The sequence below is a fragment of the Alternaria ventricosa genome, assembly GCF_023758065.1.
Source record: "Alternaria ventricosa strain BMP 2768 chromosome Unknown scaffold_7, whole genome shotgun sequence".
Taxonomy (NCBI): Eukaryota; Fungi; Ascomycota; class Dothideomycetes; order Pleosporales; family Pleosporaceae; genus Alternaria; species Alternaria ventricosa.
Window position 1 is genome coordinate 1,265,170 of NW_026055687.1, and position 23,034 is coordinate 1,288,203.

The window sequence follows — 23,034 nt, forward strand, 5'->3', positions numbered from 1 at the left end:
TATGCATCGCGTTTAACAACAGGCCTTCAACTCCTCATCAATATACTGAGCAGCGCCTTGTTGGGTGCGTCAAGTTATTGTTTACAACGACTTGTAGCTCCAACGAGAGAAGAAATCGACAAAGCTCACAAGAAGGGCAAATCGCTGGATGTGGGAGTCTTGAGTCTGAGAAATCTACCCAACATCAGTAAGAGGAGGCTGACAGTATGGTTATTGCTTGCCGTAAGCAGCCTACCTTTACATTTCCTGTGAGTATATAGAGCGCCCAAATTACCGGACTTTTGATGTATTAAACGAAGAAAGGTACAATTCAGTCATATTCCAGACAACAGCAACAAATGCCGTCAACTTTACGGTGATAACCGAATCTTTCCTCACCACGAAGGGAGGATGGAAGCTTGAGGATGATGATGATGAGTACCGTCACCACATTCAAGCTCTACAGGACACATTTCTGGACAAGCAGTATCAGGAAACGTCTCCGTTCGAGAACATTTCTGCCCCTGAGTGCATTCGTCGCTACGCCTTCACCTTCATTAGGGCCAGTGATTTCCTCGCTGTTATGGCACCAGACTACCCAAGCGATTACAACGCCAACAGCTCACTCTCATTTTTCGCTATGAACGCCACAGAGATCGGATTCAGCGCCGGTTTCCTTTCTAATCTCTTATGTAAGTTCATTCAGGCTGTGGAAACGTGTCTCACTCACATGCTGCAGATTGCCTCAGCGAAAGTTCACCCGAGCGGTGCCAAGTACAGCTTAACCAGAGCATCTTGTATATCGTCATTGCATGCAATATGCTGAAGGTTACTCTCATGGTCATAGTACTTAGGTGGATGAATTATGAGACCATCGTTACGATCGGCGACGCGATCGAGACATTTGTCCTAAAACCGGACATCTCAACCCAAAATTGCTGTATTGAGGAAAGTCACAGTATCTTGAACGTATCGGAAGCGCGAAGAATACGTCGATACCAGCCCGGTAAACAGAAGCGTTGGTACAGTGTTGTAGGCGGCAAGCGCTGGTTTTGTTCGCTTTTTTCGTAAGACTACGCACCTAGCACCTCTTTGTACTACACAGGCTCTGATACACTCTAGTTACATTTTGGTCATTGCCACAGCCGCGTACTTTTATAGTCGCATGAGCAGTCGCTGGGCGCTATGCGCGAACTCCAGAGGTCCTACCCTGAACCGGGACTATGTTTGCCGGTGGAATGGCTTTGGGAGCGTTAATTTCCGTAAGTTCGCCTCAACTGGATTTATTTGAACTCTTTGCACCAAATTTTCAACCTCTCAGCATATACCATATGGGTACTATCACGTACTAGGTCTGTGCGCTCATGTTGCAAAATGCTGACTAAGGCGTTATCAGGTTTTCTCCTCAATGTATACCTCGGGTTCAAATCCCTGATACCTTACGTTTTTGTGGCAAATGCGCCTCAGGTCATCATATCGCTCCTTTACATCACCTACAACGGGCTCTTTACGACGATGCTCGCGAACCGCGAATGGGCGAGCTACCTACATAAGCGAGCCGCGCTTCGTGTCAGTATCCCAAAACCTACTCAGCGATCTACATACTTCCTCTCCATGCCCTGGAGATACAGTTTCCCGCTCATTATTGCCAGTATCTTGCTGCATTGGTTCATATCGCAGACGTTGTTCATTGCGCCCATTGCTGTTTACAATAAAGGCGTGCTAGTGCCGACGTCACGAGACTGGCGCCAGCAGATGGGAGGTTCGGTGACCGCTCTAGGATATTCAGACTCTGCGCTCCTTGCGGCTCTCATTATGGGCTGTCTCTTGGTCGTGGGCTGTTTGGCTATCGCCGGCTTTTGCAAATACTCAACGGGCATGCCACTCAGAGGCACGAACAGTGCGGTTATCAGTGCGGCGTGTCATGTAACGAACAGGAACGGTGGGAAGGCTGAGGGTCTAGACGACGTTGTCGAGCGTCCGTTGCAGTGGGGCGTTACGATCGTGGGTACGAAGGATCAAGCTGGACACTGTTCTTTTAGCGACAAAGCTGTCCAGAAGCCAATCGAAGGCTGCCTGTACGCTTGAAGGGTGGTGGTTTCAAGAGAGCTTTTGCATTATACATATCATCAAATCATGTTAAGTAGTCAATTCCTAGAGCAATGTATACTTCTAGCCTCAAATCTATCTTGCACATTGCGCAAAAGTACACACCGGGTCGTCCACGCGATTCTGCCCATGCTCTGGCGGACATTAGGAGACAGCAATGACCTCACAGTATTTCTGACAATACGCTCCCATCCGCGAGCCTTGCACATGCATGAGACTGTTTGTAAATATGTATGTGTCACGCTAAAACCATTCTATCGCTACACTATCCGCCGAAAACTCATGAAAAACACCTACATACGAACCAACTATTATGACTACATTACTCCTTCTGCTCCTCAAACGCCCTTCAACACATCAATGTCTCCACCAGCCTGTTGCTCTCCCCTTTCCTCCACAACATCCATAATCTACGCAGCCGCAGCAGGTTTCCTAGACTCCAACTTCCTCGGCGCCTTCTTCGCCGCACCCCCGGGCCCACCACCACCTGCACCCCCCCCAGCATTACCACCACCCTGCTGCCCCAACTTTCTCGGTTTCCTCTTCGGTTTCTCCGCAGCAGCCGGTGCATTATTCTCTTTGTTATCACTGAACGACACGCGTTTCGGCTGAGCAGATCCGTTCGCAGACTTGTTCGCCGTGGATGGGGATTTCTGCGATGAGGACTTGGCTGGTGTTTGTTGTGTGTTGGGGGTTTGCTTTTGTTGCGAGGGCGGGGTGGATTGCGTTGATGATTGGGGGTTTGCGGGGCCGCGGGTTGTTGGTGGACGTTGGGATCGGGGTTTGGGTGCTTCCTGCGCTGGTTCGTTTGATTGGGGCTTTTCTTGCTTTGGGGGTTGTGTACCATTTGTTTTCGGCTGCGATGGTTTCGACTGAGAAGTCTTCTGAGGCTGGGGCTTAGACTGCTGTTTGGGTTGACTCGACGCTTGTTGGGCTTGCTTCTGAGGCTGTTGCTTGGGTTGTGATGTTCCTTGCTGTTGCTGTTGTTGACCTCCACCTCCCCAAGGATTCATGGCAGCCCCCATTCCAGCAATTCCAGCCCCCGCGCTCTTGACTGCCGACGGCATACTCGGTCTCCAAGCAGTCATGTCTTTCGCGGACTGCGACCAAGTCTGCGGCATCATATCCGGTGCGTCATTCTTCATCTGTTCCAGTTCTTCTTTAGACGGTGCTTGCGTGTCCTTGGTTTGCATGACCATCTTCTCCAAAGCCTTCTTCTGCGATGGCGTCGACTTGATATCTGGGAGGAAGTCACCAACGACACCCTGAACACCCTGACTTGCCATCTCTCCAAGATCCCACATTGGGCCGTTCATGGCGCCATAGACTGATCCAATACCACCTCCAAGCAGTCCAGTCACTGTAGATACCGTGCCACCAACGAGCGCGCCGGTCAGCTTTCCAATGGTCACACCCGGCTGCACTCCCAATCCGGCACCAGCAGCGAGACCTTGGAAAGCACCCGACTGTGTGTACTTCGCGGCCTTTCCGAATGACTCTGCTTCAATCTCTTTGTTGATCGCTTTCGCGAGAATCTCTTCTCTTGCCTTCGCGTCGCCCGCTCCATGCGCAGCTTGCCTCAACTCCCATGCTTTCTGTCCAGCCTGGAGTGCCATTTGCGCCGACACGCCTGCATTCTGTTTGATCTCATGTTCGGGGACATTGCACTGCCCGCCGCCAACGTGAACTTCTCCCATGTTTTGGTTCGATGAATTCGCAGGCTTCGGTTTCGATTTCGTTTGTGTTTGTTTTGGTGGTATTTTCTCCTGATTCAATTCCAACAATGTTATTGTAAGGTCTAGACAGGAGGCTGGTTTGACGGGTCAACGCTAGTATGACAGCTCAAGTGCGACTACGCTACGTCATGCACGATCGACGAGATCGCCGCAGTTACACGTGTGTGGCCAGCCGACAACCTGTTTTGACCACAGGAACGCGAGACGTAGTTTCTCCAACATGTAGGGTTATCCCTTCTGCGTTCGGCGCAACCCTTCAGTAACAAGACCGATGGCTGTCACTGGTGGTTGTAAGTCGCTGCGCCAGTGTGTCATGACGTCAGCGGCCCGGCGCCAGGGTCTCTCATCTATCAAATTCCTGTCTGCAGTACGCTATGAACGCGCCGCGTCTTTGACAGCGACTCACACAACCGCGTCGTTGGTTCAGACTTTAGTAGTTTTGACGCGTGCTGCGGTGTCGTACATGTCACCCGGATGTCGAAACAGTTGCCCAAAACCACACTCCCACGAGTTTCGCCACCAAGAAAGATGTACTTTTTGATTGGCTATGATCGATTCGATCAAGCGTACCACTATTTTACTCTTACAAGAAATGCTACGCTTTCTTCATCCCATCGCCAATAGAACCTGCACTCTTTGCACCTCCCTTCAGCTCCTTGTTCGTCGCCTGTATCAACACTCTCCGGTAGCTTGTCAGAGCCGGGGTGCCATCATCCGTGACCTCCAGTATCAGATGAAGCAGTTGACCTTGAGCAACCGGCTTCTTGCTCAAGAAGTCGACCGCGCATTTTTCCGGAGGTGGAAGCTTTACCTCGACCTTCCTGCCTTCATCGTCCAGCTTCTTGATCACAAGTTGCGCAACCTCGCTGTAAACCAACCACTGCGTCGCTGTAGGTTCCCGATAATGCCACCACTTGAATGTGAGCTTTCCGCCATCAGGGTCGTATGTAGCGGACGCGTCGAGGGTGACTTTTGATCCGGCTTCAGCGGTGATTTGGACAGGCGCTAAGCCTTTGAACCCGCTGATGTTGATGACGGGGTGGTGGTTTGCTTTTGCGAAATCGGGCTCCATGCTCCACTTGATGCGCGCGGCAAAGTCGTTCTGAAATGCGTCGCGCCATCGCCAGATGGTCGCGTGGTTGGATGTATACGTCCTGTCGCCAACTTTGACTCTATCTACAACGTCGCTGTAGTGGTTGCTGTTCAAGCCTTCGGTGCTGATATCGGTCCTCCCGTATCGGCCTCCCCAAGACCCATAGTTGGGGCAGTCAGGTACACCAAGACCGTTCTGGATGAGGTAGAGGAATGTCGGGGTATCTCCTTCTGGGATGTAGAGATAGTCAGGGTACGCCTTTCCGAGTGGCCCAATTTGAATATTCTCCTTGATCCAGCTCTTCTCCATCTTGGCGAAATCTGGCCCACCTTCATCGAAGCCGTAGTACTTGTCGCCGGAGATGCCAGTCCATGCTGCCAAACCATATTGATTCCAGCCGTGAATGGAAGCAATGTAAAATACGTCGGGGAAGTTGTTGCGGATCCATGCACCCGTGTCGTCTTGGTCGGAGATTGCGTAGACGCGTAGACGTGAGAGTAAGCGCTTGGAGTCTTCAGGTTCGAAGTCGTCGTCTACTTTGAGCAGTGCTGAGGCGAGTGTGTTTGTTCCGCCCCAGCAAAGAATCCATAATGGCTGAGTGGAGGGTGCGACAATTCGATCGTATAGTAGCTGTCCACCTGGAGACAGTGGAGTGTCTGTACCAACAGCCGACATTCCGTAAGACTGGAAACTATCAGCGCTACCCACGTGACGTGCTACGTCTAGCTAATGGAACATACCTCGGCTCCCTTGCGAATCAACCCACGCATGTGTTGTGCCGTTGGATACTGCCAGTTCGGGTGTACATGCTTGTTCAAATTGTCGACGACATCCCCATATGCGTTGATAATCTTCCCCATGTCTTCCGGGTGCACTTCGTGTTTCATCCATGTGCTTGTGCAAGCTACAAGACCTTCCGTCTCGAACTCATTGGAATACAGCAGGTATCGACACAGCGACTCGGCATCATCTGGCTCATTCGAGATGTCCGACAAGATGAAAACGCGGGGTTTCTGCGCGTACGTCTGGAGTCTTTCGGTAGCCATGTTGATGAGCCGGGTTGTTGGCGCGCTGAGAATCAATGGATATGCCAAAAACCAAGAGGAAGCTTTCTTTTGACGCTGTTGAGCTTTTGAGGTTATCCGATGCTACACCAAACACCCGAAGTTGTGCCACGGCGTCCGAGGTGGGGCTTTGAGCAACGGTGCGGTGTCCTTAGGCACCTCCTTCCGTCTGGAGGAAAGCCGGCTATTCTTGCCATCCGTCCGTCTCCACCTGAGGATACCCCTCACCATCGCATATACGAGGTTGATGGTCTTTGCAACTGTATCGTCGTTCACCCCGGATTCCAGTATGAGATCCTGAGTGCGAGATAGCCGTTGCCACGCCGCCTTAGTGCATTGAGGCTCAGCCGTCGACTGCGCCGCAAACTAGGCCGCATTGATGGTAGCTCAGCCTTGCTCCTTATGACGTCTGGAGTCTGCCCCGCTTCAACACCACCAGCCACCTTAGGGACAGCAGTTTGGTTCATAATCAGGCGCCCAATAGCCTAAGACAAAGCCATGTTTTCGTGCCGTCAGGCCGACTGCCAAGCAGTACAACCGTAATCTCTTGCCTGAAGGAGTTGACGAGGTAGGCTGTGCTTCGCTGCTTCCTAGATATATAGCTACCAGGCTACCGCGCGATCGCATCATACCTTGTTACAACTTACAACTTAGTCTCCCGGGACCTATCTCATCATGTCAATCCACAACAAGATCCAGCAGGCAGCGCAGAGGAATGAGGAGCTCCTCCGTGGCCTCGAGGACACAGACTCAGCGCCCTCACAGCTCAAGCAGCAGAACGCCTACATCGCTGACCTCGACGCGCAAATCAACAACATCAGGAAGCGCGTCAACGACCTCAAGCAGAAAACAGCCAGCGAGCTAAAAGACCACGAAAAGTACCGCGACTCGCACTTCCGCCGCTTCGCCCACAAGGCCAGCGGAAAGAAGGAGAAGTTCGCCGAAAAAGCCGCCAAAGAAGAAAAAGAATACTTCGACGCAATCCAAGAGCAAAAGAGTGCAGAAGATGAACTTGCCTATGCAAAACAGCTCCGCGCCGAAGCCGAGACACGCAAGAACGAAATCGCGTCGCAAGCCCAACGCCACACCGCGCTCCAAGCCGACCTCGACGCGCTCTACAACTCCATCTTCGCAGGCCACACACCCGAGTTCCCCGACGAAGACCGCAAAGAAGATGCCTGCAACGCCGCGCACGCGCACGTCCAAGACCTAACTCAACGCCTCGAGCGCGAACGCCACATCCTCTTCCTCCTCGGGCAGACTTCCGTCAAGCTGTCTGCCGCCCGCGAACACCTCGACGGCGCATACGGAATGTCGCAATACGACATGTTCGGCGGAGGCACAATGGCCAGCATGCAGAAGCGGAACTACCTCGAGCGCGCCGAGAGCTCCATCCAACAGGTGCGCATGCTACAACAGCAGGTCAAGCAGGTTGCGCCTGAGATACCGGGGCTGGGTCAACTCAACATCGCGATGGGTAGCATATGGAGCGACGTGGTGTTTGACAATATCTTCTCAGACATGCAAATGCACGATCAGGTCAAGCAGTCTATTGCACAGGTCGACCGCGCGGGGAATAAGTGCGGGGAGATCATCCGACAGCGTGAGGCGCAGGAGAAGGGACTGCAGGGCGAGGTCGATCAGGCAAAGGCGAAGCTACAGCATGCGCGGTTAGAACTGCAGCAAGCGCGTGAAGAGGCGTTTAGGAGGGTGTTGGGTGGTGGACAGCAGAATGTGGGTACAGGAGGATTCGCACCGCCTGCTGGTGAGGCTCCGCCGCCAGAGTATACGGCGCCGGCGGGTCCTCCTCCTGGGTATTCGGCTTGAGCCGTGAGGCGGTGGTTCATGCGTGTGGCTTGCTGATACGGATGGGGCTTGTGTTCGGCCCGTATACCCTCCATATTCTATGCAGTGGGGCTCGGCGCACCTTCAGACTCCAGTAGTCCCGGGTCGACAGATAAGTTCCATGATTTTGGATAGTTCGTAATGATAATGGTATCTCGGCAGTCATTCTCAATCGATTGATAGTGAGCTCGCATCATGTGCAAAATGTCGAACGAAGCGAGCATTTTACCATGAGTTTACGTAACGAGGATGGATGTGTAACTCTGCTAGACATGAATCGGAATCCGGACCTGTGTTGGGGAGAGTGAACGACCAAACGACATCTGTTCACCACGCTGCCATACAAGACAAATGCACAACTTCAATTGTATGTGTGGGACTCGAGCATGCTGTGCCAGGCACCGCTGTTTACGTCTATCCCTCAAATGAAAGCCTCGTCGAGGTAGTTTCCAAAGTTGCTGTCACGGAAAGACGGCGTCGCACTACCGAAATCCGTGTTCTCAATCGCACTCCTCGCCGCCGCCGTCATACTGTCCCACGCAATCAACGGCTGCTCTCCACCTTGCGTAGTCGTCTCGATCAACTGGTGGTTAACCGGGAAGATGGACCTATATCCAATCCTTGGCCTGGTACCAGTAAGACTGGGGTTGGTAACCTTGTCGTAGTCGCCGTGAGCAGAGATGGCGACGCCGCGGATAGTAGCGGTAGTGGACTGAGCAGAGAGCCAGACGACGATGTTTTCCCAGTCGTGGCGGTGTCCGAGACCAGGGCCGGGACTGTCTTTGGGCATGTACCAGGAGTACATTATGGCGTAGGCGCCGTTGTGGGTGGCGGCGCGGGCGTAGACTTGGCCGGGGGAGGAACTGCACATGCCGTTTGAGGAGCCGGTGGGTTGGAGGCCGCCGCTGGAGGGTGTTAGAAGAATTCACTTTCTGGACTAGAGTTGACTTACCCTGTGTCACCTGCGGCGTTGACGGCAGGGAAGGGGACGCAGCCGTTTTCGACTTTGAGGTAGGGCTTGTATTTTAGCATGAGCTGTCCTACGATGCCTGAAGGAACGGTCTCGGGGAAGCCAACGACGGCATCATGGCCGATGACAGCACGGCTTTGGAGGTTGACGGGGGAGGAAAGCACGACGCTCGCGGCGGCAAGGAGCTGAATGGCGATGTTGAACATCTTGACTTCTGTTCAAAGCGAATGGAAGTGGGAATGAATGTCGAGATAGATGTCAAGCGAGTGACAAGGTTTCGAGCCGGACAGGACTGGCTTGTTCTTCAGAGAATGGCAACTGCAGATAATTTATACGAAGTCTTCGGCGTATTCAGTATCGTACGGCTCTTCCCGATATCGTGCTCACTGAGTCCTCAAGTCTCTCTCTATCCCAATAGGGAAGTTCACGATAGAAACTAGCAAAAGCGCGATACGAGCAGAACCGTGGAGAGCACACAAGCAGCGCACATGCCCTGATATACCACCACCAATTGGCCGTTTATCCAGCTCCCTAGAACGCATAACAACGTTTCCGACGTTGTCGCTGGGGTACCTGCAGCGCCTCGGCGTCCGGCACGGGACGATTCAGACGTTGCATATTCTACGCCCGGAGCAAACATGCGTGAAAGGCAACGCAGGATGTCGATCGACTAGATTGGGAACCACGACGGTTGCATACCGGCGAATAAGGAGAAAGCGCGTGGCTGATCGCGTCCGAGCCATTGGTGCTTGGCCGAGACTAGGCCGAGTCCGCATCAGGCAGGTGCAGGGGAGGTGAATGTGACATGCTGCAGTCTGGAGAAACAAAACGAGAAATGCATTGGATTCGTGGATTCATGCTGGTGGGCTGCCGAACGTGAGGAATTGGCGAGGAGTGATTGGAGCAGTTAGACGTACCTGCAGTCACGGGGGACGAAAGGCATGATCTCGGGTATCGAAGATTAGATTGTATCTCGCAATGCAGTCAATCATCCGAACTGCCTCCAGACAGTATTGCGCCGGTCTTTTGGTGGTGTCTCCGGGCCTGGCATTAGCTCGCGCAGCAGGTCGTTGATGTCGAGGCCGCGCTCTTGACAATCGTGCCATTGCCGTGGGTAGCCCAGGCTGACCTCTTCAAAGCGCGTGTTGTCTATCCAGTCTGTTCGCCTGATGTGTAGATGGCCAGAGACGACGACCTTTGCGTTGTACTTGTTGTGCCAGTCTTCTGTCTTCTTTGTTCCGCACCAGAGGGAGAAGCGCGGAACTCGGAACAGCTTCACGAGGTCTTCGCGCAGCGGCCAGTGGCCTACTATGATCAAAGGGATATCTGGGTGTGATGCGACAGCGGCGGCGAGCTTCTTCTCCGTCTTCTCAAGAAGCGCATTGCACCATTCGATACGCGACGAGTAGGGGTCGGGGTGCAGCAGGTGCTCGTCGGTCGCTTCTATGTCTTCCTCTCGCGCCCACTCCAGCGCATCCTCTAGCTTCACGTGGCTAGGCCTGAAGCTGTAGTCGTATAGCGTGAAGATGGGCGCAATGAGACATGGACCTCCCTCGCCCTGCCACAGCGTGTATGGATCTTCTGGTGTGATTATGCCGTACTCCCGCGCAATCGCAACGCACTCCAGGTATTTCGCCTCGCCCCTCGCGCCATGCTCTTTCTCCGAGGGCAGCGTGTACAGCTCGTGATTGCCTGGCACCCAGAACACTTGCCGGAAGCATTCCTTGACCTTGGTGAAGGCTAGCCGACAATGCTCCGCCGACTCGCCAACGTCTCCACACAGTATGAGGTCATCGTGCGGGTGCGGCAGGAGCTTCTCGAGAGCGTCGCGATTGCCTTTGAAGGAGAGGTGGATGTCGCTGATACCCCAGAGGCGGCTCTCTGGGGGCGTCTCGGCGGAGGGCGGGGAGCTCGGCGGGGTTGACGTTGTGTCTGCGGCGGCTGCGGCTTCGGCGGCGGCGAGAAGAGGGTCCATGGTGGCGGCGACGGGTAACTGCACAATTGACTACGCGCCGTGACGGAGTTATATAGTGACGATGTCTCAAACGGACGTGTTGCAAAAAAGTAACTACATCATAGTTCTTTCTCCGACGCGTGTCCGCCGTTTCGACGGGCTATTATTATCGATTCGCACAGACCAGTAAGACGTCAAGCTTCGTATTAGGAAAGAGCAGTTCATTTATCAAGTCTCACCCATTCGCTGAAACTGTTCTCATCCAACATACGTATAGCAGCTGTGTATCGTCGCGAAACCGGGTCCCCGCTGCCTACCGGTTGAGGTTGCAGAACGACTACACGATATCTAGGTACGCTGGGTTTAGAGTTTCACTACGGCGAGGCTGACATGGTACACTACATTTGATGGAAGGAACTACGCAAACGAATTGGGAACATCGCCGATACTTCAAAGAATCGCGTACGATTCGCGATCCAGCATCTCAATATGCTCATCCATCAGTTATAGCCGCATCGCCTAGATTACCGACGTCGTTGTCGTCGCTCGCGACCACTCCCTCCGCTTCATGTTCGCATTCTGCTGTCTTCTGACCTTCATCCTCGACCCAAACCTTGTCGCGACTCTCCCATGCATCATTCAAATCCGCCAGAATCTCCTCGTCGTAGAATGTCCATGTGGCTGGGAGCGTGAACCCCTGAAGCGTGAATCTGTCTCGCACGCCCTTAGCTTTCAATTCTCCTCTCTCAAATTCGTAATATGCCTCCGGTCGCTCTGCTTCCGGAATCTTCTCCAGCTCAAGTTTCGTCAAGCGATCCAACTTCTTGAGAATAGCATCGCATTTTTTGTTCATTACCGAAGGGCCAGTACCTGGTGGTATCAGGTACCGATGTTTGAGGACTGCATGGCTGAGGTTCTCATATAGCAGATCAAATCTCGGATACTCCGTGGGGCCCAACGACTCCCTCCTGTGTATGAATATGTACGGTGAAGAGCTTTGTCGGAGCTCGAAAGTCGATGATTCAAGGATGGTGTCAGGCGTATCAGGCGCCGAGACGCCCGTTGTGTCGAGATCCAGTTTCCAGGTCCGCGAATCCCCTATCCGGCGGGTTATACAACTTGGCCCATCCGTTTCCACGTGCAGTATTCCGTCAGCCCAGTACCGCGACCCTAACCCTTTCCACGACCCTGGACTTCCAATCCTTTGTACAAGGGCTACGTACTGCCAAAGGTATTTGTCATCGACCATCGTCAGATGACATGTCTCTTTAATGTATGTCTCGTAAGGGAATATCGTATATGCCTTGTTCCATGTTAGAAAGGTCATCTCATTGGTTGCTCGACGGGTAATTATATGTATCTCTAGTTGGTTGAAGTTCCAGTTGCGAAGGTCCACGCGTCTCCATTTCCCATCAACACCACACTTTCTTGTACAGTAAAAGCCCTCACTCATGTCTGGTTCCTGTGGCGATGGATCATAATGCACAAAGCCTTCAGAACTCAGGTAATCAACTAGCGGCGCCATGCGGGTAGGTTCAACCCATACACTCAAATGCGTACACTCGAGTTTCGAGCGCGCAATGAAGCTTAAGTAGCCACCAGTGATGAGCTCCTGGCTGCAATCATCCAGAAGAGCGCCGCATTCTCCTTGGACGGACCGAAATTCCCGAGGGTCTCTAAAGAAATGCCGGAGTTTGTAGTTAATGTTGTAGTCAGAAGCTATAAGCGTCGACCACAAAGAGCCGAAGGCCTTGCAGGTGCAGGTAAGCCTTGCGATGGCGCCCGGATTGAGATGATCGAGGAGAACGCGTTGGATGGGCGCATACCGAGCACTGAGAAGGTCGATGAGAGTAGTCATGTTTCGAAGATAGCTGTTGATGTAAGAATATGCTTATGAGTAGATATAAAGCGAGAGAATCAGGAGGTTAGGAGCGCCCATGACAGTTCTTAGGTCTCGGTGTTAGGTCCGGAAGCCGACTTCACATGCGCGATATTGAATGTAGACGTCGGCTTCTACATGTAGTCCATATTCGGTCACGCAGCTGAAGACGCAATGTCATGTCACAAGCAATCCACGCAAACGCCCGTGGTTCTCCTGACGTTGCTACAATCGCTCCTTCCTCGTTTAGCCGAATTCTTCACGATTTTGGTCAATGCGGAAGGTGCGCTAGGCGGGTAGCCTCGTTTGTGTCACGTCAAAATTCGCGGTGAAGGTGAGTGTCAACTCTCGGTTTCTCTAGTGCCTTCGGTAGCAAGACTTCACCCCCCAAATACTTTCAAATAGCTACTATCTCTTTCTCCAATACCTAGGTATTTTCCATCACTCAAGACTCCATACCACCAGCGTCATCGCCAATACCTAGGCATCTTCCGTTATTCAAGACTACATACCATCAGCGTCATCGCTATCATCGTCGTCACCATCATCGTCGTCACCCTCAACAATGTCATCCCCAGCCTCCGCAATGCAAATCCGCGCCGAGAACGCCGAGCAAGAAATCGCTGAGTTGAAGCGAGACCTCGAGCTCGCCAACAAGAAGAACGAAGACCTCGCGGCAAAGCTGGAAGCGGCGCAGAAAGAGCTTGTAGAGCGCAGGCAAGCTGAGACCGACGATATACGGGCCAAGATACTTGCGATTGAATCGGGTCAAGTGGTTCAGGGCCCAAGCAAGTCAAGCAAGCTGTTTGAGGCGATGGAGCAGCAAGTGAAAGTTTTGCGCATGATTGAGCGGCAGGAGGAGCATGGGCTCGATAAGTCATTGAGCGCTTCTTATCGCGCTAGGTTCGAGCGTAATCAGATCTTGATGGCTGAAATCGATAGGCGGGCGAAGATTCTGCGTGAGCCGAATGATGCTGCGTTGTTTCTCGAAGACCCGGAGGTCAAGAAGTGGTTGATTTAGCTGATTCTGGTTTCTTGTTCTCTTCCTCATGTGCGCCTTTCTTCTTTCTCTTTCAGCTTTTGCTTAGCGTCTAGTTTACCTTTGTATTACATGGCTTTAAGGCTGTAATTAAAATTCATCCCCTCTATCGTCACTGTCCTAGGAACGTCTTGTATATCATGATAAAGATATCTTTATAAGAACGGGCAGTAAACTGTAAGTAGAATAGAAGGCGTTGCACGTGATGTATGCCGCTAACATGTTCAGTATCGTTCATGCTATTGCGATAAAGATGTTAGAGCGTTCCTGATAGCTGCGTAGAAAGAGCAAGTAATGTTAGAGGAAGAAGAAGAAACGCTAAAGGTATATCATAGATTAGCGAAGCGAGCAAGGCGATCTTAGAATGCGGCTTGCAAAAGACTAGAGTACAGGATAGTCAGGTCGGAATGTGGGGATGGGTCAATGTTCACGGCTGTAGCAGCATACCACTTTACATGAAATCCGATATAGAAGTTCGGCATTTGATGGTGTAATCGCGGTCGTGATGATGTCATGGTTCGCGTGTTTTGAAGATCGCCAAAAAGCTCGGGTCTAACCTCAACACGACGATCTCAGCCTTTCGATAGCGTGTGGCTTGCGCGACCTCAGCAATAAGCTTTGGCAAGCGAATGCGATTGCTCAATGCTGCGAACGTGTGGAGTGAACATGTGTGCGGAGTGCATACGGCACCTGGGGAAGTTGCCGATCAGCAGTCACCGGAGCAAACACCGCGGCAATATACACGACACTCCCCTCGAGTCAAGCAACCGAGCCAAGCATACAGCCAAGATCTGCATTTCACCGACCATATCTCCGTCGACTATGAACGAGCATCGCATCGGCAACTTGGCGGGTGAGTGACGTTGCAAAAAACATGGGCCTGGGACCGTGAGGTGTCCGGCGCGACGATCAGTGGAGAGGTATATAGGAGATGGAAGGCCAGGCGATGGTGATTTGCAGGTATCCAGCTTCGCTATCATCACGAAAATCATGTCGAGCATCATCCCCGTGGACCTTCTATCGTACGCGACGGATCCGTCGTACCTGAACAGCATTGTCACCACCAATGCTTCAAATCCAGACATCATCAACCTCCTCGCATACGATGAAAGCTTTGCGTCTGTGATTGGCGAGAACGCAACAGGGCGACTACTGGAAAGTCTGGATTGGGACGCTTTCCATGAGGCTGGTGTTTACAACAAAGATACAAACAAGCTATACGTGACGAGCAGCTGGGCTGGAGACCTGAACAACCCCATCAACGTTACTGTCATCGATCTCGCAGACAACTACTCAATCAACTCCACACGGATTCCAGGCGTCGCCGAGGCCAACGGCGCAACATCCTACTACCCACCCGGCACTCAAACCAACGGCTCAACACCTTCACGAGTACTATACTGTGACCAGGGTGACTTCGTCAACCCAGCAGGTCTCGTCTCCGTCGACCCCGTAACAGGCGAATCCGAACTCATCTTGTCAAACTTCCTTGGACGAAACTTCACATCACCCAACGACGTGCGCCAACACCCCGTAACAGGCGATCTTTGGTTCACCGACCCAGACTACGCGTACGTGCAGGGATTCCGTCCCGAGCCCAGCCTACCGAAGCAAGTCTACCGCTTCAGCCCTTCCACAGGCCAAATTGCCGTCGTAGCAGACGACTTCGTCGAACCTAACGGCCTCGAGTTCAGCCCCGACTACAAAACACTCTACGTCTCCGACACTGGTGCCGCGGGCTACAGTCTGAACGTCACACGACCAGCCACACTCTACGCATTCGACATCACACACGACGCAAAGAGGCTAACTGGACGTCGCACCTTTGCCTACTCCGACAACGGCATTCCCGACGGACTGCACACCGATACCGAGGGTAATGTGTGGGCTGGATGTGGAGACGGCATTCACATCTGGAACCCTGAAGGCACTCTGATTGGAAAGATTTGGGTTGGTATTACCACTGCGAACTTTGCTTTCTTGCCGGGGGCTGTCATGGTATTTAGTAATAAGCAGTTGTGGATTGTGGAGAACATCAAGGCGATGGGCAGGGAGGTTGCTAAGGACTTTGGATTGTCGACTCATTATTGAGATGGAAGATGTCTTTGCGGCAAACTACACGCTTGGCTGCGATGATTGCAGGTATTGCGATCAAAGAAAGGAAAGCAAGCGAGATGATGTTTGTGCAAGTTGCTCAAGCAGCAATCGCGTTCCACGTCGCTGCATATAATCCTTCTTCTTACGCTTCATTTGCTGTTTACGAAGCTGTATTCAAACCCATCTAGTATATATTCGATTCAACAAGTCCTGAACGAGAAGCTCCTCTTTCACTCTACGGTATATACACAATGCATCCATCTATACAAAGCAAGTGGCGATTACAACCACGCAGTCATTCAGCGTTTCACAAAGATGAGAGGCATGTGTGAAAGGCCTGACTCCGGCTGCGGTGAACTGCCATTGCGCTCACAACCTCTCTCTCTTGCAGTATTTGAAGGCTCGCAACCTACGTTTCTTACGGTGCCAACTTCCACCACAACTAGCACCAGATCAATTGGCACCACTGGATCTGACAAACATAAAAAACAACCCTTCCGTGCGACACAACACAAGATGGTCAGGCCGGTACCACACGACTTCAGCGGCCCTACTCTTTTTAGCAACGGCGCCGAAGCCCAAGCCTTCCAGCGCAACCGCGGCATCAAGTGGCATCCACCCAGCAATGACACGACAATCCCTCATTCCAACGCTCAGCGCAGGGCCTACGTTATCCGAATGAGGCGAGCTATGGTAGACGTCAGTCGAACAACAGAGACGTCCAAACATTTCATCGAGCGCTGGAAGCAGCCACTTCAAAACGGCCAACGACCTCTGCCCCACTCCCTCGTTAGCATGGAGGCTATATGTTGGGATCTTCTCGATCTCGCAGAACGCCTGCATACGCAAGGTCCGATCTGCCTATCGATATACGACCCCTCTGCGTTGAAAGCGGCGGGAAAGTACAGGCACTTCACGTTTTCGCAGCGCATTGATGCGTTGATTGAAGACTTGCTCTATTCGAAGAAGACTGTCGACGGCCTGATGAGGACTGAGGGACACGCCATGTTCGTCGCATGTTGCAGGCACAAACCAGCGAATAGGAGACAAGATAAGATGATTGGCATGAGGGAGGCACGTCTGCCGACACTCGATGAAGGGGTTAGTAATCTTCAGATTTAACTCGAAGAGCTCCTCCCCCATTGTGGAGGGCGGGGTTTTATGTTGTTGTACTCGCGTAGTCGTGCTTGCCTAGATGGGCGATTCTTGCGTCTGTAGGCACGATAGACCTCAACGAGGAAGGAGGCTATTTCATAAGGTAGCTACATAGCTGCTTCTAATGGGATCACTATTTGCATACACTTAAAGATCATCGTGAGCATTATCAATACCACGTTTGACGTCGCCTCGTGGTGTCAGACCTGCCGAGGCTTCAGACTCTGGATGCAAAAAGCAGGGACTCGCTTATCGTGCACTAGCGCCATCACCCCTGCCCGGCCAAAGATCGGTCTGGCCAGGCACGACCGACACAAAATCTCTCGCCTTCTGTCAATCAACAGTCACGATAACGTATCCACCCGCATACCCAATTACCCACAATGGCTTTCCTCCGATCTTTCAATTCTGGCATGAGTATACGTGACATACGCAACTGACCCACAGCCCGCGCGACCGTTAGCCATCCACCCTCTGATAGACAAAGAGGGGTGTAGTCTCTCCACCGTATATACTGTGGACTCGACGATAGTATTGCTTTTTGACTCCCGAAAGCAGCGTCAATTCATCCAACGATTCACTCACCTGCCGCTTGCCGTGCTGCTAATCCCATCGACACTGCTACAATGGACGCCACCGAAAGCGACTCGTCTATCCCTGTAGCCAGTGACTCGGTCTTCAGCATCTCACGCCCTTCTTCAGCCTCCTCGATACATCCGAACGATACGCCGAACGATAAAGCGAGCGATCTGCCAGCGGGCGCACCAATATCTTCCCTCTTCCAAGTCCGCCATACACCGACCGCCGGCCGCGCTGTCTTCGCTTCGCAGGATATACCAGAGGGCGCAATAGCGTGGCGCTCGGAAGACCTCTCCCTCTCCGTCTTACTGCGCGAATACCGGCGCGAGGTGTGTGGGCAATGTTTTGGATACGATTACGGGCGGGATCTGGACATACGGGATAAGACGGTGGGGTTTGCTTTCTGCTCGGAAGCATGCCAGGAGAAGTGGCGGGAGGAGAACGGCGAGGTCGGAGTTCAGGCATGGACTGCGGTTGAGACTCTCGTGAAGAAGCGGAGCAAAGAGGATAGCGATATGGTGGACACCGACTTACCACGCCCAAAGGTCAAGGAAATCCAGCAGGCGTGGGAGAATGTCTCTGCACAGGCGGCGCTGATACGGGCTGCACGGGAAAGCGAGCAGACGGCCGGAGTTGCTGTCACGAAGCAACACAAGAAGGCCGTGCAAAAGGCACTACAGCAGAACATCACACCCGACGTGATGAGCTTCTGCGTCAGCGGCCTGGTCTGGCGGTATCTCCATCCCGACCAATGGGAACGGGTGGAGGCCCTTGCAGACGACAAGACCCCCTACCACAGCTCCGATGACCTCGGCGCCTTTACAAGAACCTACCTGCACCTCCTCGCCATTCTTCCGCTTCCACTTCTTCCCCTTGTAACGGCAGAATCCCTCATTACCCTCTCATCCCGCGACTCGCACAATTCCTTCGGTATTCGGTCTCTCGAAGACGACGGCTCGGAGTTCTTTGGATACGGTTGCTGGCCTGCTGCAAGCTACTTCAACCACTCGTGCGGGCCGAATATCGAGAAGAGGAGGGAGGGCAGGACGTGGTTCTTTACGGCTGGGAAGGATATCAAGGCCGGGCAGGAGCTGTGCATCACGTATTTGAGTGGGGAGGAGAGGAAGCTGAGTCGTGGGAAGAGGATGTTGAGGCTGAAGAAGACGTGGGGATTTGATTGTGGGTGTGAGAGGTGTGAGGCGCTGTAGTTGAGAGATAGGCAGGTCAAATTGAAGTTTAGGTACGGTGTCAGAGCTATGCAAACACGTGTTCTATATGCCTGACATCCTACATACCCTGTTATAGCGTATGATTTATTCGTGGTATGTGGAGAGATTGGATCCGTCAGCTACGTGTGGACTCGATTGCGTTTCAGGCGCTGCCAAGCTTGGCGGGATGTTGCTGTCTCCGTGCCGGCCGTACCCTGATCTTCTCACGGCTACCGGCTCACTAGTGACATTGAGCGCATACGGTAAACTTTCTCCTACATTTGCACTCGTCGCATTCCTCATCCAACATTGACTGACATGACGCTGTTTTTCTTGGTGTAGCGCGGCAGGCACGTGGTTGCCATCCGCGCTTGGCGACGTTCATTAGTCATGCCACGAGGGTCCAGATGATTGCCACGAGGATATCGTGGGAAAGGGTCTATTAGTTATCAGATCCAAATATGACAAACTGGAGTCCAGGAACTCTACCAGCCTAGTCAATGTCAGTCCCCATGTCAGCTCCGCTCGCAACCCTGCGAACGCGCAATGATAGATGGGCGGACCGAATCCCATGCGTCAAGGCCTTGGATTTGGGCCGACATGGCCGGCACGACCGAGACTAGAGCTACCTACATTATTGAAAAGGTCTCGTGGCCTGCCCAACGCGATCTACGTGAATTCGTCTGGACGCCGTAAGCGGCACATGTGTTTCAGCCCAGACGTCGAGAGAGGGCGAAATTGACGTCTTCAATGAAGTTCCCCACTAGACGGTGACGTAACGGATCCGCCGCGCTAGCTGGACCCTGCAGGCTGCTAGGCCGTTGGAAACGCGAAGAGCGAGAAATTAGAACTGCGGGCGCGCTGGGAGGACGCATGCGCCATGAGATTGCCATATCTCAACCCTGACAGATGCCCTGGTCTTATATGCGGTCATTGGGCTGCGTTCAGGCCGTCTCGGGACCCTCTTCCAAGGTCGGAGTGAGGTTTGCATGCAGCGTGGCGTCGGCGGCAGCGTCCCTAGCGAGCCTCTCAGCCTCTAGATGGAGCCAGGCTCGACTGTGCGAGTCTACTGGGAGCTGGGAGGAGGCTGCCGGAGATTCCGCGGGCGTCAGCGTGTGCCACTATTGCTGAAGAGTATTCGCGCGGAGTAGCGCAGTGGCCTCGTCCAAGCAAAAGACAAATAATCTAGAGACGATACATAGAGTTCGTTTCCTCTTCTTTTTGACACGTCGTTGCTCGCCTCTCCTGCCCATCACGACCCATCGCGATCTAATAATCCTTCCAATTCCAAACGCCCTCAAACTCGACCCTTGCTCGTACTAGCGGAAGCCACGAGATCTCCCAGCCGGGACGCGGAACAGAAACGAGCGTCATACCTCCACCGCAGAGCGAGTCAATAAGCAGAAACGAAGGCGATCATCGAGATCGAATCGCTACATGCAGTCCAAAACCACGTCTCCCCGCGGCGGACGCAAGAAGATGGGCCTCCCAGTCATCGAGGTGAGATGCTTTTCTACACAGTTCTACACAGTTCGATATGCTTCTTGTCTGCACGCAATGCACCACGGCTAGAGCTTGAGGCGCCACGGGCAGCAGCACGCATCATATCGTGTGCGTGTGGTGCAGCTTGTTTGGCGATGATGTAGCCTGCAGCGTCATGAAGCCCGTGCGCCAATGACGCAACGTCGCTCCTCTCTTGTTCCGGCTTCACTCCTTCCTTCGTCCATGCATGACCTTCTTTCCAACCAGCGCTTCTCCCTGACTTCCCCTCACCACACGAGTATTCCCGCCGTGCTACCGCCCGTCTGCCCTCTGCTCTGCCCCAACAAACGGCTGCACCCGCTTGTTTTTTGCATTCTCCATCGCAGCCTCGACGACCCCGCTATTGACGGGCTTTGTAATATCTCCCAGCGTCCAGACACTAAACATGGCCGCGATACAGAATTTTAAGAACTTCCTGCGCCATGGCAAGCAGGCCCGCCAGAACGCGGAGCCCACGACCAATGTCTCCAATGTCCACGCCCAGTCGCAACATCAACGGTACAACCAGCACCCGGACCCCGTACATCATGGCATCTCGGAGCCGGTGATGGACCACAAGCCGCTCCAGAACCACGCTGCCCCCCATGGCGACTACTCCGTCGGCGCTGGCGCTGGCGACAACCGCAACATTGCCGCCCAGGCAGGCGACGCCGCCGCGCACGCCGCCCAAAAGGAGCACAAGAAGCAGGCCGCTGCCAAGGGCGCCGGCGTCGACCCCCAGGTACTCGAGCGCATCGTCGCCGAGGAGCGCGAGGCCAAGGGCAAGCTGCCGAGGTATCCCGGCCTCGAGCGATGGACGCTTCTCGAGAAGATGGGCGACGGCGCCTTCAGCAACGTCTACCGCGCACGAGACACGACCGGCCAGTGGGACGAGGTCGCCATCAAGGTCGTCCGCAAGTTCGAGATGAACTCACAGCAGGTTAGTATTGCCCCTCCAGCCCCCTTCCTCCCTGCCCATTTCCTAGTCACCCCTATCCTACACGTTGAACAGTTGGGTGTTTTTGGACGTTACCAACGCGAGGCCGGTGTAGGACAAGCATGTGCATCCGGACTTCAAGACGCCCAAAGCAGCCGAGGTGCGATAATATAACCCCCGATGCTCGACTCAGCATCCCCCTTCACGACGGGCTTAAAGGGCAGACACTAACTGCCCTATAGAGAGCGAACATCCTCAAGGAAGTACAGATTATGCGCCAGCTCGACCACCCCAACATCGTCAAGCTCATCGACTTCTCCGAGTCGCGGCAGTACTACTACATTGTGCTCGAGCTGTGCCCTGGCGGTGAGCTGTTCCACCAGATCGTCCGTCTGACGTACTTTTCCGAGGACCTGTCCCGCCACACCATCATCCAGGTGGCCAAGGCACTGCAATATCTGCACGAGGAGGCAGGTGTTGTCCACCGGTACGTTCTTGTCGATGCCAGTCACGATGCCAAGCATAATTACTGACGTCATTCACAGAGACATCAAGCCTGAGAACCTTCTCTTCTACCCCACACCATTCATCCCCACCCGCAACCCAAAGCCGCGGGGACCGGACGATGAAGACAAGGCCGACGAGGGCGAGTTCGTCAAGGGCAAGGGCGCCGGTGGTATCGGCCTCATCAAGATTGCCGACTTCGGTCTCAGCAAGGTCATTTGGGATACGCAGACCATGACACCGTGTGGTACTGTCGGTTACACCGCCCCTGAGATTGTCAAGGATGAGCGCTACTCCAAGTCCGTCGACATGTGGGCGCTGGGCTGTGTGCTCTACACGCTGCTCTGCGGTTTCCCTCCATTCTACGACGAGTCTATCCAGACCCTCACAGAGAAGGTCGCCCGCGGCCAGTACACATTCCTGTCGCCATGGTGGGATGACATCTCCAAGTCTGCACAGGATCTCGTCTCTCATCTGCTGACCGTCGACCCCGAGAAGCGCTACGACATCAACCAGTTCCTCAACCACCCATGGATACGTGAAGCCGACGAGCCTACCTACTCCGCTTACGACGCGCCACCGCTCGCCACACCCGCTGCCAAGAAGGAGCGCCTCCAGCCGGACTTCTCCCACCTCGAGTCACCGGGTGCCCGCCGCATGGACTTCCGTTCGCCTGGTGCCGTCAACCTGCGAGAAGTGTTCGATGTCAGTTATGCTGTACACCGACAAGAAGAGGAGGGCAAGCGGAAGAAGCAGTTCAAGCAGGGCTACCGCGGCGCCAACGCCATGAACTCGCTCAACGCTCTCGACGAAGGTGAGGATGATGACGAGTACGCCGCCGAGTCTGCACCATACGACCCAGCGTCGCAACATCCACCTGCGAAGCTTCCCAAGTCTCAGGGCGCCGATGTATCCGGCATGGAGCAGAAGATGCGCAACACCACACTATCCGCTGCCGCTCAAGCCCGCCAGCAACAACAAGCACAACCGCGACAGCAAGAACGCGGCTACGGCCAACACTCCCCAGCTGTTGCCGCCGCGGCTAAGCGCCAAGTCAGGAACAAGGGTGCGTTTGAGCTCAACATGGACAGCTCGACATTACTCGGCCGCCGCAACAAGAAGGGCCCCGAGCCCAGCGGCCTGAGGAACAACATCTCCGTCCAATGACAATCCTCCCTTGCGAAGGATTGGTGAGACGGTGATGAGAACTGTGTCATGATGGCGTTTTTGCGTTTCCTTAATCACTCTTTTCCTGCCCTTCCCCCGGTTCTCTCTACGAATTTTGGTTATATCATGTATGCGAGCTTTGTCTGTGTTTCTCCTCTCATGGCATGGCTTTACGGTCTCTTGTCTGTCCCCCGGGAT

At 53.6% G+C, this 23,034-nt stretch overlaps 10 protein-coding genes across 10 annotated transcripts; 5 read left to right on the top strand and 5 right to left on the bottom strand.

Annotated features, from left to right (window-relative positions):
* Nucleotides 1-2,498: 2,498 nt before the first annotated feature.
* Nucleotides 2,499-3,785, bottom strand: J4E93_005190 (uncharacterized protein; the record flags this gene model as incomplete). The annotated part of the gene is made up of 1 exon (XM_049343113.1): nucleotides 2,499-3,785. One exon carries the CDS (start codon nucleotides 3,783-3,785, stop codon nucleotides 2,499-2,501), a length of 1,287 nt encoding a protein of 428 aa, XP_049200113.1.
* Nucleotides 3,786-4,419: 634 nt separating this feature from the next.
* On the bottom strand, nucleotides 4,420-5,963 carry J4E93_005191 (uncharacterized protein; the record flags this gene model as incomplete). The annotated part of the gene is made up of 2 exons (XM_049343114.1): nucleotides 4,420-5,601; nucleotides 5,658-5,963. 2 exons carry the CDS (start codon nucleotides 5,961-5,963, stop codon nucleotides 4,420-4,422), a joined length of 1,488 nt encoding a protein of 495 aa, XP_049200114.1.
* A 693-nt stretch (nucleotides 5,964-6,656) lies between these two features.
* Nucleotides 6,657-7,808, top strand: J4E93_005192 (uncharacterized protein; the record flags this gene model as incomplete). Its single annotated transcript, XM_049343115.1, has 1 exon — nucleotides 6,657-7,808. One exon carries the CDS (start codon nucleotides 6,657-6,659, stop codon nucleotides 7,806-7,808), a length of 1,152 nt encoding a protein of 383 aa, XP_049200115.1.
* A 439-nt stretch (nucleotides 7,809-8,247) lies between these two features.
* Nucleotides 8,248-9,002, bottom strand: J4E93_005193 (uncharacterized protein; the record flags this gene model as incomplete). The annotated part of the gene is made up of 2 exons (XM_049343116.1): nucleotides 8,248-8,731; nucleotides 8,779-9,002. The coding sequence occupies 2 exons, from the start codon at nucleotides 9,000-9,002 to the stop codon at nucleotides 8,248-8,250; spliced, it is 708 nt and encodes a 235-aa protein (XP_049200116.1).
* Nucleotides 9,003-9,784: 782 nt separating this feature from the next.
* J4E93_005194 (uncharacterized protein) lies at nucleotides 9,785-10,771 on the bottom strand (the record flags this gene model as incomplete). The annotated part of the gene is made up of 1 exon (XM_049343117.1): nucleotides 9,785-10,771. The coding sequence occupies one exon, from the start codon at nucleotides 10,769-10,771 to the stop codon at nucleotides 9,785-9,787; it is 987 nt and encodes a 328-aa protein (XP_049200117.1).
* A 472-nt stretch (nucleotides 10,772-11,243) lies between these two features.
* Nucleotides 11,244-12,203, bottom strand: J4E93_005195 (uncharacterized protein; the record flags this gene model as incomplete). The annotated part of the gene is made up of 2 exons (XM_049343118.1): nucleotides 11,244-11,848; nucleotides 12,200-12,203. The coding sequence occupies 2 exons, from the start codon at nucleotides 12,201-12,203 to the stop codon at nucleotides 11,244-11,246; spliced, it is 609 nt and encodes a 202-aa protein (XP_049200118.1).
* A 991-nt stretch (nucleotides 12,204-13,194) lies between these two features.
* Nucleotides 13,195-13,650, top strand: J4E93_005196 (uncharacterized protein; the record flags this gene model as incomplete). Its single annotated transcript, XM_049343119.1, has 1 exon — nucleotides 13,195-13,650. The coding sequence occupies one exon, from the start codon at nucleotides 13,195-13,197 to the stop codon at nucleotides 13,648-13,650; it is 456 nt and encodes a 151-aa protein (XP_049200119.1).
* A 1,008-nt stretch (nucleotides 13,651-14,658) lies between these two features.
* J4E93_005197 (uncharacterized protein) lies at nucleotides 14,659-15,759 on the top strand (the record flags this gene model as incomplete). The annotated part of the gene is made up of 1 exon (XM_049343120.1): nucleotides 14,659-15,759. One exon carries the CDS (start codon nucleotides 14,659-14,661, stop codon nucleotides 15,757-15,759), a length of 1,101 nt encoding a protein of 366 aa, XP_049200120.1.
* A 1,787-nt stretch (nucleotides 15,760-17,546) lies between these two features.
* Nucleotides 17,547-18,707, top strand: J4E93_005198 (uncharacterized protein; the record flags this gene model as incomplete). Its single annotated transcript, XM_049343121.1, has 1 exon — nucleotides 17,547-18,707. One exon carries the CDS (start codon nucleotides 17,547-17,549, stop codon nucleotides 18,705-18,707), a length of 1,161 nt encoding a protein of 386 aa, XP_049200121.1.
* Nucleotides 18,708-20,634: 1,927 nt separating this feature from the next.
* SRK1 (MAPK-activated protein kinase Srk1) lies at nucleotides 20,635-22,836 on the top strand (the record flags this gene model as incomplete). Its single annotated transcript, XM_049343122.1, has 3 exons — nucleotides 20,635-21,168; nucleotides 21,408-21,652; nucleotides 21,711-22,836. 3 exons carry the CDS (start codon nucleotides 20,635-20,637, stop codon nucleotides 22,834-22,836), a joined length of 1,905 nt encoding a protein of 634 aa, XP_049200122.1.
* Nucleotides 22,837-23,034: the final 198 nt, after the last annotated feature.